General features: G+C 45.5%; 1 protein-coding gene across 1 annotated transcript; it reads left to right on the top strand.

Moving 5' to 3' along the window:
• The first annotated feature begins 264 nt into the window (after positions 1-264).
• On the top strand, positions 265-9,425 carry MEOX1 (mesenchyme homeobox 1). The gene is made up of 3 exons (XM_080564822.1): positions 265-1,249; positions 5,441-5,613; positions 6,448-9,425. The coding sequence occupies exons 1-3, from the start codon at positions 814-816 to the stop codon at positions 6,568-6,570; spliced, it is 732 nt and encodes a 243-aa protein (XP_080420948.1). The 5' UTR covers positions 265-813; the 3' UTR covers positions 6,571-9,425.
• Positions 9,426-17,653: the final 8,228 nt, after the last annotated feature.

The following is a 17,653-nucleotide window of genomic DNA, read 5'->3' as shown; positions in this document are numbered from 1 at the left end:
GGTTATAAAGCTAACAACAAAAGAAATCCCTCCAAAATGTGCACGTGTACAAGCCAGACTCAATACTTTCTTAAAACTAATGATTGGGCCTTAAATCATTTACAATCAATGAAGTACTTTCTTACTTTTATTTCCCACTTTAGTTCTTGAAATTTGGCATCTGTTGAATCCTGTATTAGGGTTTTTTCCAAATGCAAGACCTGGGGAATTTTGTTAACAGTGCAATAAAAATAACTTCATAGCGTTACAGGGAAACATTAAAGCCTCTTTGTATGTGTGTGTGTGTGTGCGTGTGCTGCTCTTTCCTTTTTTTTTTTTTCTTCAAAAAAAAAATACAGACATTGTTTCTTTAAAAGTCTCCATCTGCAAATCCCATTAGATGTGCATATAAGGTTTCGGATGATTAATAGGTGCCTGCTTTGCTTTGGTTGGAGGGAGCGGGTGTGTGTACGTTAACCCCTCCCTCCCCTCTCTCACATTTCACTTCACAAACTTGTCACTCTCTCCCCAGCACGGTATTTAAAAAGTGTTTCACTCATGTCCAGCACTTCACAAGGAAGCAAGCTTCAGGCCTTGGGAAATAATTCAGGGCAATCACTGCCTAGATCTGGTTACTCTTTTCCAGTCGGGACAATGAAGACTTTTAGAAGAGTTCCCAAAATAACAAGTCTGCAACAGCCCCAAAGCCACAAACAAACTGTTGTTTAGAGAGGAAATCTGTCCCGTAACGTTGGAAAATTTCCCCTCTTCCGATCGCGAAGCCTGAGCTGCAACCGGCCCCGAGCACCGGAGCGTGGACGGCGCTGGAGGCGAATGGATCCCACCATCAGCAGCTGCATGCGCGGTCCCCAGGCTCCAGCCCCGCTCTGGGGGTGCCTGCGGAGCACCCGTGCGGACGTCCCCACAGCCGCGGGGCTGAGCCACTACCCGCCGGCACCCTTCTCCTTCCATCAAAAGTCAGATTTTGCTGCCTACTCTGATTTCTCAGCGTCCTGCCTGGTGACGGCTCCGCAGAGCTTCCCGCCCGAGGAGCAGCACCCTTCTTTCCACCACCCCGACTGGCACCAAGCGGCAAGCGAAGCCCGAAGACGGCTGAATCCAGGACTGGCTTTGGCTTCTGGGGAGTCAGAAGGCGGCAGCCCAAACCTCGTGAGTGCGGCGATGGGCATGAATGAAGAGTATGAGGCGCCGGTAAGCGCTGCGATCGAGACAGAGAAAAAGACATCCAAAAGAAAAAAGGAAAACTCAGGTAGGTGGCGTGAAAGCAGGGATGTGGGATGGTACGGGCTGTAGCATGAGAGCACCTACAAGATTAGAACTAAAGCTGATGAAGAAAGCATTTTGCAATTCTTGCCTAGGGAACCCACACAGTAACATCATCGAAATGAAGTTCCTTGTTCCTTGATGACCTCCGGTGTTTGTTTCACTCCTGCAGGTCTTGTTAACTGACCGAGGTGTTTTATGCACCAGCACATGGCAAATTTGCTGTAACTAAGCAGGAATCACAAGGTGCGTGGACACTGAGCTCAGAGTCCTAGGTCGTGGAGTTACTTCTTGGATACCTGCCATGTGCCCAAGTGTGCGAGAACGGGAGTCGAAGGGCAAAGATCCCTCTTCTTCAGCTGCCTGGGCTCCCTGGAAATACAGTACCAGGGTTTTGACATCTCAGTTCATAGTATGAGACGCATCAAAGTCTCCCTTTAGATACAAATTCTGTTTGGCCTCACTGAATATTGAATGATTTTACTGCAAAAGAGGAGATACCAAAAGTTTGCCCATCCGTGCAACGTCTAACCATGTGGAAAACAATGTAGATGGTTTTCATTGCGTCATCCTAGCTAGCAAAACACTTTCTTTCTACAGTACCATATTCAATAACCTCTGAATTGCTGCTATTTCAAATCCAGACATGCGAAATATGCATAAAGTTGTTTTCTCCTAAGGAAGTTGTTCAAAAATGTGACGTTTATACACATTCATTTGCTATAGTATTCATTTACAAACCAGCATGCTTTTCCCCACAGCATTATTATGAAGCAGGGAATATTTTCCAGCATCCCTATTTTACGGTTAGAGAACTGAGACACAGAGAGACATTCATTTGATGTAAAAATAATAAAAAAGCTTGTCAATCCTTAAAACACTCTTTGAAGCAGGGATAGATTCAGGACCGTTAGAGAACAGCTTTGTTGTGGCAATAGCAACAGTGGCATCTACTACAAGCATGCATATATGAACGCACACACCCCCTTCCCTTCCTCTACAAGCTTTAATTATTTAGATGCTATATTCGGTCCCGACTTCCCAGGCTCAGCAAATGGCCTGAAGACAGCAAATAGCCTAGGGTGAGCTTTCACAGCTGCCCCTGCAGCCCTGCCACAAGCCACAGCTATTAGCATTCACAAATCTTTTTCTTGCAGAGGGCTCCAAGTATTCAATACTGTACAACCTAGCAAATAATTTATAGAAATGTCTTTGTAATTACAGCATTAAAGAGGCTAGAAGGCTTTATAATGACTCTGGGTTTAATACATCTATCTTACACTACAAAGTAAAAAACATAAGTCAATCAGTAAGGAAACTCCAAAGCTCTAAATTGATCTTTAAAACCAAAAGATAAGAATTAAAACCTTAGGAAGAGTCACTTCAGAAGTGAACTAGTTTTCAGGTGAAAGTTGGGTCTAAAAAAACACTCTGTTTTTTTTCATGCTAAATGTTTTTTAGAATGACTAGTTGCAGATAGTTTGGATATCCCAACCTTCTCACCACATAAGCTGAAGAATAAGGCAGCAAGAAACAGGTCTTAGTATAATTATATATATATTATATATAATAACATAGAATATGGTAGTAATTCAGACGCCTTTATTATTATGGGAATGAAATAATACAGAACGTTAATCAGAAAGTGGTGCATAATGACTAACTCCCTTAACCACAAATAGATGTATGTTGTTGACTTTCAGCCCTTGACTGAAGAATTCTGGGGGAGGAAAAAAAAGGTGAGAATGTGTAGATCAGAGCTGAATTCCGGCCTGCCATTCTTTCTCCCTCATGCCACTGACTAAAGAGGGTTTTCTAGGCTTGCAATTCCCGTTTACAGTCATGGAGGTGTAAAAAGCAGTACGTAAGAGCAAACAGCAGCAGGTAGCAGCTGAAAACTTGAGGAAGACAGAAAAGGAGAGCACAGGCAGGTCCCCAGGCAATGTAAAGGGATCTGGGGGCAGAACTTCATCTGTCCCAGCCCCCTGTGTGCACCCTCTGCCGAGCATCCTTCCAGGAGGTGCTCACTGAAGTAACTGCTGGTTACTTTATCATCAGCTGCCAAACGAATCAGCTATTCATGAAGTCACTTCACTTGGCCAACGTTCCTGAGAGCTTTCAGAATTTTATGTTCCATGACAGCAAAATCCATCTTACCGCTTGATTTAACCACTTCCAATAAATATACCCTCAAAGTCTTTAGTATGGGGGAAAAGTAACGTTGTGCAGATGCTTCAGATTTTTATTACACTTTCTTCTACTAAGGAAAAAATTGCACGCGCTGGCAAGAGTTTGCAGGACAACAAACACCACGTGCCTTGCTCAGGGCTGTGGATCACCACAAGCACTACCAAGCAGGCAGCATCCTGTGTTACAGGCGTTAGTCAGTCCCATGCTTCCATGTTTAAGCTACTGCGAGTGATACAAACACCATCTCTGGTGCCCAAATTCTGCACATGCACAGTGCAGAGTCCTTGTGCCTTCCTCAAAAGCACTTTTTACCAGCCAGCCATAGGACTCTCTACCTTATGTCTCTTTGCAATGCCATGTGGGGCAGAGCCTGCTCTGGTCCCAGAGACACTTAGCTATTTAAAATGATTCATATAATTAATTAGAGATGAAGAGCAGTGACACCCTTAGAGAGGATGCCCTTTGCAGAGGGGCAAGTGGTGAACTCCCATGTGTATCCAGCATGGGATCCGTGCTTCAACTCCTGCATCACCACTGCCCTCCCCAAAGCCCCATTTGTTTTGGGGAATGCAGTGAGGCTGGTGTTTGGTGAGAGATTGGAACCAAGAGGATCGGGAGCCAGGACGATGCTGATGTCCCTGCCCATGGCAGGGGGGTTGGAATTAGATGGTCTTTAAGGTGCCTTCCAACCCAAACCATTTTATGATTCTATGCAAACAGGACTAATTGCCTTGAAATGGAGGGCAGTACAGCTGCAGCACGTGGTGCGCTGCTCCTGTGCACATCGTCACTAACGTGAGCTATATTCAATTTCTCTGTTCCTCGTGGGCAGAGCTAAGATCAGATAAATCACAAAGCCTTCAGCCACACAGGAGATTTTTTCAGCAAGGAAAAGGACACCTAGAAGATGCTCATTTCACGCTCATTGCTACTGCTTTGTATACCATTTCTGTGTAGAAACTGTATGCGCCAGGATGTATGGTAATGCTAGGACATGTGAAACTTCATTGTACACTAATTACACACAAGAATTAAGTAATTAGCACCCAACGTAACAGAAACGTTACTAACTCGTTCAGTTTGGGGAGTGTAGCCAATTGCAGGAGCAAAAGAGGAGGGAGAAGAGGCCAGGAACTTGTAACACCAACTGCCTGAAAGACTGGCACAGCTTTGGCTTTGCTCACACAGCAAGAGTATTTTTCCTTGTGCTGCATGGAGATTCTTCACAAGCATTTCTTTAAAAAACAGGAGAACATCATAATAATAATAACTAAAAAAGACTGCCGCCATTTCAGGCGAAGTCAGTTTGCGTTCACTTTTTGGCATAATTGGTGCAGCATCCCTTTGGCTATGGCTTGAAATTTAGCTTCAGAAGTACAGCTCCTAACCACAGGGATGGTTCTGAAGCCAGTCACACAGGTGCCAGCTCTCCTTCTGGCGGTTGTTCAGCACGGACTTGAAGCAGATGAGTGCCTGAAGCACCTCGCATGGACGCCGGCTCTCTGGCGTTGCTCTTTTTCCCACATTCTCCCCTCCCCGTGTTCCCAGGCCTTGTGCTAGCCCAGGGTGCTTCCTCAGCAGCTTCACCCTACCCCTTGCACCACAGGAGGTCACCGTGCACTCACTGCACAGCGCCCATCCTGCACGAAGTGCTACCTCTGCTGCCAGTTGCTTGGCAGTCTGCAAAGCCAAAACTCGGGGAGTGATAACACGGGCGTATGGAGCAAAAGAGGTGGGGAAGGAAATTATTGATGGCGCTGCGTAGATGCGATGAGAGCTCCCATCCCGTGGCTGCTCACTACAGGCCTTGCTGACCCAGCCTGTGCTTTGAGCGATGCTCTCCGTCCCACCTTCACCCCTTAAACCAACGGCTGACAACACCGTGCTGAGCTCAGGGGGCACAACGCACGCTTTTACACCCGATCTCTGCAATGCACGTGCTCGCACGGGTCAAGGTAACTGCAAATTCTGTGTGCTTGCCCCTTAGAAAACCAGAACTCGAGCAACAAGGCAGAAAGCAGCAGCAAGTCGCGGAAGGAAAGGACGGCTTTCACAAAGGAGCAGCTACGGGAGCTGGAGGCTGAATTCGCCCACCACAACTACTTGACAAGGCTCAGGAGATACGAGATAGCTGTGAACCTGGACCTCACCGAAAGACAAGTACTTCCCCAACCCCTTCCTCCCCACCTTTTCTTCCTCCCCCACACCTTCTCCCTAAAGCTATGAAGCAGACTGGTTACTCGAGTGGGTATAATGCAATGGCACAGAGGTATTTTAATACAAAACTTCCATGGTCTTTTGAAACACGTGTTAAAAAATTCTCTAAGTACTTAATACATGTAATTCTGTGTCTCTAAACTAAAAAAAAAAAAATGATGACATTTGGGAATAACTGACACCTACTGAGCTGTTGTTTACCACCACCCCTTGGTACATGCTATATCGAGGCCTACAGATGGAATACGGATATCACCTTAGACTCTAATTACCAGGACATAATTGGGATGGCACATTTGATATGTGTCCTTCCTGGGTCAGGTGGTATTTCAAGGTGATGAGGGAAGACAAGAATGCAAAGTTTAGCGGAGGCAGATATTTCTCTCCTCTCACTGGGATCTCAGTCAGGGTTTCCTTATCAAGCTTGGTGTAGAGGAATTGCTCAATTAAGTGAAGATGATTGCAATTCCTGAAGGATTAGACTGGCTGGGGTGGATGTTAAAAGGCGCACTGTACGCATTGGATTGGCATGTATAGCTGACAAAGATGCCAGGCAAAGCACTTGTGCTACCTCTGTTGGTCTCAGTAACATCCTCCTGGAACAGCTTAGAGAGAACTGTTCCTGCCTTCGTTAGAGGGAGAGCACTTAAACTTGTGAGGTTCCTTCCAATTTTTCTTCCAGCATTTCACGAAACACGTCTGTTGATATATACGCATAGGTCTGCTTAGACAGCTCAGCCCGAGGTCATAATTCATCATCTCCTTTTCATCACCCAGGTCAAAGTATGGTTTCAAAACAGAAGAATGAAGTGGAAACGCGTTAAGGGGGGGCAGCCTGTGTCCCCCCATGAACACGACACGGAGGACATGGACTCCGCTGCCTCCCCCAGCTCTGACTAGCACCTGCAGCAGCGAGAGGAGCACGGGGAGAGGAACTGGACAGAGAGCAGGCACGACACTGCCACGGGTCAGCTACGGCACCGTGCCACGGCCCCGCCTGCAAAACCCGTGGTGCTGAGCCTTCGAAAGGAGTACGATGCTGTAGCTGGCAGAGGCAATCAAAGGGCACGGGGGGAAAAAGCCGAGGGAGAGCAGGACTTTGATTTTCATCTGAATGAATCTAGCTCTCCGGACATGCCTCGCTGCCACGGGTCTACCTTCAGAATAAAAGCTAAGAACCACTGTATATAAAGCAGGAGTAATGTTGCTTAGGCTCTCGAACACTTAGAAAATACAGGCTATCAGGCAGAAAGAAAGGGTCCAGCTGGTGACAGTGCAACTGTGTTGTCATCCAGCCTCTCCCTGGCCACTTCTACTCATTCTGCACTTGGACTTGGCAAGGCACATTCTGTTCTCCCTGTACCTTCCTCTAAGAGAAATGAGTGCTTTGATGAACTGAAACCAGAACTAAAACCGGTTCTGGTTTGGGACCAGAACTATATACACAATTCTGCTGACCAGCCTGAGGAGAGCTGGCTTCCCATTCACAGCCCGAGAGGACAGGTGCCTTGCTGACGGTAGCGATTTGCAGAGGGACGTTTCTTCCAAGCTTACTGTAAATCCTGAAATCAAATTCCTAGATATCCCAGATATTCCCAGATTTAAGTCTGAAATGTTTTTTCAAAGCAGCCATTACCAGCTATCACAGCAGGTTCTCTGAATGCGATAGCTTTCATTATTTTATTTTCCACATTCACGTCTGTTTAAATGAAGGAAAACTGCTCCTTAGTGCTGCATTTCTTTTGCATTTGGGAAATCTCTCTGGATACCCAGTTTTCCTTGTGAATCCAGGATTGTCAGGAGGAGCAGAAAATGTTCTGCAGAGTGATTTAGCCAAGTTTACTATCTACAAATTCTTGTTTCATTTTCCATTGGAGACAAAGCTTTCCTCAGAATAAACATGCATACGTCTATATTTAAACTACATACAAATACATCTGTTAATCCAGGTATTGTGTGGATTTACACTTAACTACTTAGACTTCTAAATCAATATTTGTTTATGAAATTTACAGTTATGTGACCAACTTAGCCCTTTTTGCAAACTTTCTATGAATAGCTTATTTTTGTGATTTTTCTTTGTTAATGTTCGCAACCGATCAGATATGTCATACAAATGAAAAGTAGCTGTGCTCTTCTAAACATGCCAACTTCTTGTGTCTTTTCTGTACTTCCATTCCGGTTTTAATCCGCGTTTGATCACCTCCACCTTTGAAGGGGTTTGACCGACCCCAGAACACTTTACTAGAGATCTTGAAAGCCACTAAAACTGACACAGCCAGCTGCCCCTATTTCTTGTGTAAATAGAAGGTAAAAGCAGCTTTCCAGGACAGGATCACAAATTGCCATGGCACCACCCAATATCTGAACACCACTTCCACTTGAAATTCCCCCCCTTCCAGCCAAAACATGTAATACCTCAAATTATGAAGTTTTAGAAAAGCATAGCATCTGCTGCCATTTCTTTTGTCTTCTCGTTTAATGTGTTCCAATGCAATTTTGCCATATTTTAAACAGACTTTTACACTGGCATACCATATAATGGCTATTGAGAATACCACAATTTGTGCTTAAATATTTGAAAGATTATCACAGCTTGCAGCTGTGGCACACTGTTGTACTATCTTCCTTCACCTTGCTCTGAACTGCTGTTGGGCTTTAGCATGATCTGCAGATATGCTGGGTATAAAGCTGCATATCTGCATGGTATACTTGTAAAGTAAACCATGGTTGTCCCGCTTGACAAAGACCTCAAAGTAGATTAATAAGAATGTTTCTGTTGTAACAGAAGCTGGATTCTTTTCAAAGAACTGAGAATCACTGTATCTAGTAGGAAAACTGGAGTTGGACTTGATGATGCTTGCTTTTAATGCAAACTAATGGTAAATAATAAGGTAAAATAATTAAGAGCGTACTTTTTCTCTCTGGGGGCTATATCTATGATATAATCTTCAGATCTTCACAGAAAGGGAATATTACCCATTTTCCACCCAAATGGACTGTCCATATGTGATGTTTCCATAGGACACCTTGCAGACAGGCCAGACCCCAAGTACTCCAGCAGCAATAAGCTCAGGTGTGATTTGACAAGTGGTGTTATTCGGGTTACAAACTGGTGTTAAAAATAGGTTACCAACGTCACTATTCACGTTACAGAAAATAAGTAAAAATAAAATAAAAATTTGCCGTTGCACAATTGAGAAGCTGCTACGGTTTATCATATAACAGTAGAAAAATGTCTCTGGCTCCTCTTAAACCCTGGTGCTTCTGCTTAAGCTCCTGACTGGGTTCACTGGTTTAGCTCGAGCTCTTTGCAGCACCGAGGAAGCTGCTTTTGGGGGTAACTCCAGTGCTACCCTCGACATCTGCTCCCCTCTGCAGGCACAGAGAACACCAGAGGGCAAGAGTTTGGCTACTCATTTCCTTGTGAGCTCTTAAAGCAGCTCCACACCACACATCGTCCCGCTGCCGCCTCCCCGCTGGGGTCTGGAAGCTTGCAAGCTGCAGAAGCAGCTTCTCTGGGGATGAAAACTTCTGGGCTCTTGGCTACCAACATAAACAAAAATCAGAAAGAAGGGTAATAAATCTTCCCTGTCATTGAAGCTGCTAACAGTAGCTCATCGCATCCTAATTCACTTAAAAGCAAGTCAATGGGACCTCACTCGGCACCCAGAATTACAGCTCGGACGCAGTTCTCGTGCTGGCTGTGGGGCTGTAAGGCACAAGCCACCTGCGAGAGCATTTTACTTTAGGCAGCTTCCACATCAAACCATCTGCTTGTCCCGAGCCCTCGGTGCTTTGGGAAGGAGCGCTTCGCTCCCGACATCAAAGCCCCTGACCCCTGAACCCTCGGTGCCAAGAGGCTCTCAGGGAAAGTCTGCCTGGGAGCAAAACCTCTGACCTGCAATTATTTCTCCCAGAAATCCACACGGGCTTTATTCTCCTCGCGGAAGGGAAGGCAGCTACCTGGGGATGTCTGACGATGCTTCCCGTGCCTGACTCGCAATAAATCTCTCACCCGCCTAGCTCGGGGAAGGGCTGGCGGGTTTTCCACAGAGCTGCAAGACTTTCCTCCCATGCAAGGCCAGTGCAAGCTGTCTGCAGGGACCGGGGAGATCTGTATAAAACCGAAAACGTGTGCTGCAGCCCTTTATGTCTGCGCTGCCCCTCCTAGCTACAGGAAGAGAAGCACCCTCCTTGCAGTCATAGACTTTGTGGACCATTCAGCTACCTAGCCGGACGCCAACATAGCAGATGCTCTAATTTGGTTTGTGTGTCCTCTGTCACTAGCCCTCGGTTTCTCTGTGGCTTTCCACAACACTGGGCTGGCAGTTTCCAAGTCATGGACCTGCTCGGGCAACTCCAGCTGCTGCCCAGAGGTAGGTGGGACTAACTCAGGGGCTGCCCCTCTGCAAATGTGAATTCCTGAATGAATGTAGACACTCACCAAAGGAACGACAAAATATAAAGGCTACCAGTTCTAAAAGTCCTGTTTATTTTTATTTACTGAGGCTAATTTTATGGTTTTTTTTAATGCTAATTTTTAATGTTTATGTCAAAATGTTTTCAGATATATTACAGTTGATTCAAAGAGATGATGCTATACACCATCCAGTCAGAAGCTTCAGTGGTTTTACAAGAGACTCTAGTATTAATAAAATAGATATGAAGCTAGCAGTAATTAACTGTCAACATAGCTGAACCTCGTGTGCACAGCTATGAGATTACCGTGCTATCAAAGAACTCTGCTGAAGCTTTTGTGCTGGCCTCATCTGTTAACCCTGCAAGAGTTCTTTCAGAGCTGAACAATAAAGGCCATCTTTAGCCACCTGAGACAAGTTTCTATTCCGAAAACCTGTTTCAAAAGAAAAGATTATAAATCATTCCCTAGCAGTCATTACCACTTTGCGGTAAACGAGCGGAGCTGAAGGAAGCACCCGATTCTTATCTTGGAAGCATTTGTATTCCTTTCCGCAGGGAGCAGAGCTTTGGAGATCTGTGGCAGTTTTATGTCAGCAGGCCCGTGGCCAGCCTTGGGAAGAGGTTCTTCCTTTGAAGCATTTCACCTCGCAGTGCTTTGGCATTTGCTGCAGACAGCATGAACTCTCCCCAGTGATTTTCTGCCGTCACAAGGCTCAAACACCTTGCACACGCCACTAGAAGCAGCAAAGCACCAGCCAGGGACGGTGTTTGATTATTTTTATTCACCTTGTTTGTTTTTTCTTTCCACCCCATATGTTTCTATTTGTCACTTACTGATCACAAACATCTCATCACCAGACTCTCCAAACACCTACCCAAATTGCCTTAGAGTTGATAGGATCCTAGGTGAGACCCTTGGAGGGCTCTCCCTGGGTCCAAGCAGCGGAACATCGTCCTTCCCATGCGCTTCAGCTCAGAAACGGGCTTCCTACGAGCCTCCTGAAATTGCTGCTGTGACCAGCGATCGCTGGAGTCCAGGAGTTAGCACCCTGGTGGGGAATTTCCTACCGCTTTGTCACGTCTTGCAAGGAGAGGGGGATACGTTGCAGCTAGATGGGAACTGGGTTGCACTAAATGAGCGACTTGTCCTCAATCGCAAGCTCCACCTAGCGAAAGGCTCTTACAGCACACGGTGGCATCAGCCTTCATAAATTATTGCTCTGCCTGGAGCAGCCAGGCCTTTCCCATATACCGTACCTCCTGCCGCTGCAAACCTCCGCCTGCCCGAGAAGGAGCCTTTCTCTGTCAGGATTACAAGCTGGTGAAAGGCCGGAGGAGCGGAGACTTGCTCACAACTGCACTTTTCACCGAGGCTGGTAATAAAAGGTGTCCAATAAAAACACGACACTTCCTTTTCCATAAGGTATTACTTAAGTGGATATGACTGTATTTCATCATGGAGACAGCAGAGTGAAAAATTGGAAGCAACAGCTCCATTTCCCTTCAAACACTTTTTTAAAGCTATGACATATCCTTGCTAATATTTTCTTAAACCACCTGCTTGGACTTTTCCCTGACAGCATAAAAGGCAAAAATTGTGGAGAGAAGAGGAGCGCAGCACAACGGCGAAGCTGTTTGAATCGCCCATTTGTAACTCAGAAACGCTGTGATGCCTTCTGCGACTCCTCCAGGAGGCTTATTGCAAGGGTTTGTATAGATCTATGTTTATATAGGTAGATGTATAGATATACGTATCTGATAGGGCCATGTGAAAGCATTGCCCCGCAACTCTTAGGGTTGGCATTTCCTTCTTATTAATTATGATAATAACCCTGCAGTTTCTTACAGAATTAGGAGCTGTCCCCTTCCACCTTTCTAAGGACAAGTACGATCAGGTCTTGAACTCAGTTTCTCCTGTGCATTTTATATTTTTGACTTCTACTACAAATATTTAAGCCCATTACTTCCTGGGCCTAGGGGAGTCGCACCAAGGCATTAATCTCTGCTGAGATGCTGCTGTGCTGTAGAAGCACTCTGTCAGTGCAATGTGAAAAAAAAAAAAAAACTAGCTTGCCATTTTTCTCTTTTCACTGGATACACCTTATCATATGACTAGCAAAGCCTAATGTTTTGCTAAGGAGTGCAAAGGTTAACGCACACCAGATGGCAGAGAACCGTGTTTCTGGGGAGGCTGGAGAAACGCTCAGCTGAAAATGCATCAGGCTGCAAAGCCGAGGCAGAAGCATCAGAGGATTCTCAGCATTTGACACAGAAAAATCTAGTCTGAATTCAAATCCCTGAAAGTCCAACTGCCTCTTAAACACCTCTAGAGCTGCCCTGTCTCATGGAGCACCACATTTTGCGTAACACATTGAGACCAATGGGCAGCTTGAGTATTTGCATGCGTCAGACCCGTGGCTTGCAAAGCCCTCTCCTAGGTCACAGGCAGCGTGCGTGGCGCTGAGCTCACATGCTGGTTTAGCTTCATGACAAGAGCAGTGGAAATGGCGTGCTACCAGCATGAAAGCAGAGGTCTTGGGGACGGCCCGAGCTCCACTTGATCACCTTTATATCGTGCTGCTATCGTCACCCCAAACACTCTGCCTTTCCTAACCCAGAACTCATTCTCCCAAGGATTCAGTATCGCTTCACACCCCAGCCACTGGGAAGTGACTCATTTCGGTGCCTTCAGCAACAAAGCGGCGCCTGGGGGCACAGAGATGTCACAGCTGCTCCCAGCCAGCACGCAGGGTGCTGAGGCACGCGTGTGCCCAGCAGCTGGTGCAGGTTTCTCCTCCAGCAACCCTGCAAGCTCCCAGCCCGTCCCAGGCTAACGAGGGCAGCCCTTGAAACCCCAAGGACAGGCACGACATGACTAACAAACCAAAGCCTGGAAAACAGAACCATTTTAGGAATCACTTTATAGCCAGAGACATCGACTGGGTCATATTCTACACAAGCAAAGCTTCCAAATCCTACTTCCAGTAGAGTTTCCTATGCAGGGAGCCAAGCACACAGAGCGGATCAGGGCAGCTTATAGAGCAGACGCATGATTTTTCTGTTACTGTGCTTTATTCCCCCCCACCTCTAGCTGCACTCCTATTGAGTTTCATCAGCCACTATCTCGTATTTTGGGTAATTCCTTTCCCCTGGGGATAGCACACTGCCCCTTCAAGAAATATTATATGTCTGCATTAGTGACTGGACTCCGAGTACTGGATCCATGTAGCACTTCTAAGCAGATAGACAGGAAATCCATTTTCTTTCAGTGATTACAGTAGAAGGGCTTCTGTCTGACTGGAACTTGCCTGGTGTGGCTGTAAAACAATCTGAGCACCAGGCTATCACCTTTCAGACTATATTTGTGAATTACGACGGGGCAGTTTCCACTGCAGCGCTGGGTAGGGGCAGGTGTCTGCAGAGCCCTCCGACTTCCTTTCCCCATCCTTCCCTGCACAATGCCACATTGTTTTAATTTGTGCATGAAGGAAGGGTTTTCATCCAGGGCCAGACTTTTACACCACTGTTCCATCCTTCTACAGTGTAACATTTTTTATTCTTTCTTCTTGGTATTTTATTTTTTAAATAACTTTTACCCAAGGGTAAGCAGCTGGATGTCTGGAAGCCCCTTTGGGAACAGATTGCAGAGATAATGGGAGTGAGTAACAGAGAGGACGGTGACTTCATACCACAGACGCTTGAGTCATGTTTCTTTTTCTTTCCTTTTTGGAGAAGAAAACATTTTTCAAGCCTCCCTCTACCACACTGTGGGTCCCCGACTTTGGAGCAAGAAACAGATGAATTGACACTGAGGCTTCCTTACAGCTTATAATTTTTAATTCACTGGAAGATTTCAATGCCCTGCACTGGTACCATGATCACCTGCCACCCATGGGCCCACATGGGGAGTATTTCCTACACATGGGAGTTTGTCACCAGCTGAGCGTTAGCCCAACAATACTATAATGAAGTTAAAGATGGAAGAGACATTAGAAAAGGATCATTTCCTCCTCTTAGACCAATAAACATCCTTACAGTTTTATACTTCTGCCTACTTTTCATTCTATACTACTGGTATTTTGACTCTTTCCTGTATTTCTGCATTTCAGCCCTTTCCTTTCTATATTTCTTAGATGAGAGAAGATCAAGAAAAGTGATGCAGCTGATGTGGACCTGTGCACAGACAAAGTTCAGACAAAGAAAATCCATCAAGGTCTGATTTCACGCTCCAGCCACATTTTTTAGCTGCAGGGAAGGAGGAGGACAGACTTCTGGTCCTGGTGTTGGGCACAAGGGACTCAGGACATTCTGGTGCTCACAAATATGGCCAGAAAGCTATTTTCCAGTGAAAAGAAGCATCACTATCTATGATATTTATTTATAATTTGTTCTATTTGAAGTTAATTGAAAAGGAGATTTGAGGAAAAATGTGGCCCAAGAAACTGAGCTCCATTAAAGTGCTTTGAGATTTCTTGCTCAGGTCAAGTCCTGCTCACACCCGAGGTCAGCATGACTCTTCTTTCCTTCACTGCGACTATTTTGGGCTAACCTCAGTCTACGCTTGGATATCACTAGCTGATTTTTACTCAAGGGATCTAATTTCATGTACTCTGATCAGTCCGCAGTCTCCAGCTTTGCACACTGCAAAGAGGAAAGAACGCAGCATTCTCACCAAATACATGCCATTTTCAGACAAAGCTGGAAGGCCTTCAAATGAGGCGAGAGCAGGTGAAATTGAAGAGGACCACGTTCCTAACAGGACAGACGCAGCAGCCACATTCCCTGATTATTCCACTTCCAATGCAGTGATGGTTGCTACCCTCATTCATGAGGGGTAAAATCCAGAAGAGAAGCCAGCCACCGGGAGGAGAGGAACCTACATCTGCTTTTGCTCTCAGGCAGGCAGGTTTACACGCACCCCTTGGGGCTGCTTTGAGCTACTTTGCCACCACGAGCACTTGAAACACAGCACAGCCCCTCTTAGGCACTTGCTGGACGTGCTCAGGCATTGGCAATGACCAAGAGGGCTACGTACAGCACGTGCAAGATGCACACAGCAGGTAACAAGCCAAAAGGAACAGCCTGAGCAGACCTGGCAGGGCGCTCTCACATGCTGGTAGAGAGAAAGGAAAGATGGAAAGGATCCTGGCACTGCATGGCAAAGAGGGAAGAGAAAAAAAAATTAAAACAAAAAAAATGAGGTCTCCCTTTTAAAGCCTTACACTCCAGTACATCACAGCTGCTTTTCTATATTTCTGCAGCAGCCCTAGCTCAGATGCTCCTTTCGGTCAGACTTCTCATGACAGAGCATCAATGTATTCTTTACTTCAGTGTGCTGCACAGCAGATTTTAAATGTGGTGGAATTGGTCTTATGGACAAGGAGCAGAGAAGGACAAGGGTGCCTTTCCTCCGCAGTGTGACGGAAAGCCCTCACTGGCCCTGCCGGGGAGAGCAGAGCCATGGCAGCTATGGGCAGCTCTAGGAAGCATCTGGCGGGGCATTAAGAGGGAAAAAAGTCCTATCACACCACAGAGGAGACTTGGACGGGAGGGGGGAGAATCTGCATGAAGGATTTTTGCAAGGAGAAAGTAAAGAGAAAAGGAATTCCATGTCAGAGCATGCTCTTGATCATGGGACAGTTAATTTAAATGTTTGCCAATGCGTACATATACGTACCCTATACTCTGTGCATTCTACCAAGAAAATGACAACCTGTAAAATAAGGCTTCTCATTCAAAAGGACTTGTATCGGGCTGCTCCAATAGCCCTAATTTGGCAGGACTGAGTTAGAGCAAAGTCAAAGACCTTTAAAGCTTCACCTGAAAAATATATATATATATATTAAAAAAGAGAATGAAAGAATGAGATGAGAAATTGCCTGTCTCAGAAGGAAACATTTTAAACACATCTCTGCCTTGTTTATTTGCAGAAGAGAAGACAGACACAACCGGGGTATGTTTTACATTACACGACATAAGGGTTTGTGGCATTCCTGTCTGCACTGAAGACATGTTTATACTGTTGGGTTCCATTACGAATCTGTTTAATATCCTGTGAATGCTTGGAGTCCTTTGCACACTCCAGGCAGGAAGTCTTTAATGCACATACTGAGAAGACATTTCCAACCGTTCAAACACTAGACAAATAAGTATGGAAAAAAAAGTCATTCTACTGCAAGAACCAAATTCTTCCTGCTCTTGTGCTTTTGCAAAATTTCTTAGAAAAAGCCTCCCAATTCTAGCAGGGCATTTATAAAGTCAGAGAAAGCCATAATGGAGACAAACTCAGTGGAAAGTATTCTCAGTTATTTATCCTTTGGGTTCAGTAGCACCAAGAGACTTCAGCTGAGATCAGAGCCTCGTAGTGCTCAGCTCAGAGCAGGTCTTGCCTTAAGGCACTTTGTCATTTAAAATACCAAACTTCCAGAGGAAAGCAAAAGTAGTCCCCTGGTGCTCTCCTTTTCCAGATGGAAAGCAGGGATTTGGGCAACGCTGGCAGAGCACTTGTAGGGGAACCGAGACTTCTGGAGCCCCAGTTGGGTAGATCAATGGCAGCACCCTTCTTATCCTGACGGCATTATAAGGAACAACTCCACTCGTCTGGAAGATCGGTCTGGCCCACAGCATCTCACTGTCACGGGTACATAACCATTCCTATTGCAATTCTTTGTATTGTGTGTGTTTCTCTACTGAACAAAGCAACAAGCTGAGAGGCAGCTGGAGAGGAGATGGCACCTGAAGCTTTCTAGAGCTGAGGATGAGCACAACAAATATTCTGAGGCCAGTCAAACAGCTGTCCTTTGGAGATCAGCCTCTGGATGCTGAGAAAAACAGCTGCACTTGCTTTACTGTCTTTTATGCATCTGAAGAATATAATACACCATTTGGAAAACAACACAAGGGTAATAATGTTGGATTTGGAATCTGCATACAGCTTCAAATATGAAACTTGGCTTGGATTTTCACTTTCCTTCACAGTTTTTAGGACTAGCTCGACTAGCATTATTTTTAGGAGAAAAATGAGCTTTTATTACTGTCTTCTCTCTGCTGAAATCTCATTCTGCCTCTGCCAAAATCAAGATGAGACGATGCCAAGAAATAGGATGAGCTCATCGCATTTAACAGTATGAGGTTTCACAGCTAAAAACCGATGTTACTCCGTTCAGAAGTAGACAGTGGTAGAAAGGGTTAAACGGTAGGTAGTTTTTAATGGGGATAAAAAAAGAAAAAAGTATTATTCTTCAGATGTGAAGCTGGCTAGCACTGAGAGTGCATCTCATGCAACACTAAGTCCACCCCATGCCAGCCTGGCACAGCACTCATCAACAGCCAAAAATGCCTGTCCTATAGCTGTGTATATGGCAGCAATGCTCAGATGTGCTGAATGTTGGCAGCTCTGACTTGCTTTCACGGCATTTATTGTGCATCATTTAGTATCAGGCCAGCACTGATAGCCAGTTAGCCCTGTAGTCACAGTGAACACAACTATATGGGCAGGTGAGGAGGCAATGCGTGGTGAAAAATACACCTGTGTACTTTATACACAGATGAAGCCTTACAG

This window comes from Anser brachyrhynchus, assembly GCF_964034855.1.
Source record: "Anser brachyrhynchus genome assembly, chromosome: 22".
Classification (NCBI taxonomy): Eukaryota; Metazoa; Chordata; class Aves; order Anseriformes; family Anatidae; genus Anser; species Anser brachyrhynchus.
The sequence above is the reverse complement of the archived record's forward strand: the minus strand, read 5'-3'. Positions and strand labels throughout refer to the sequence as shown.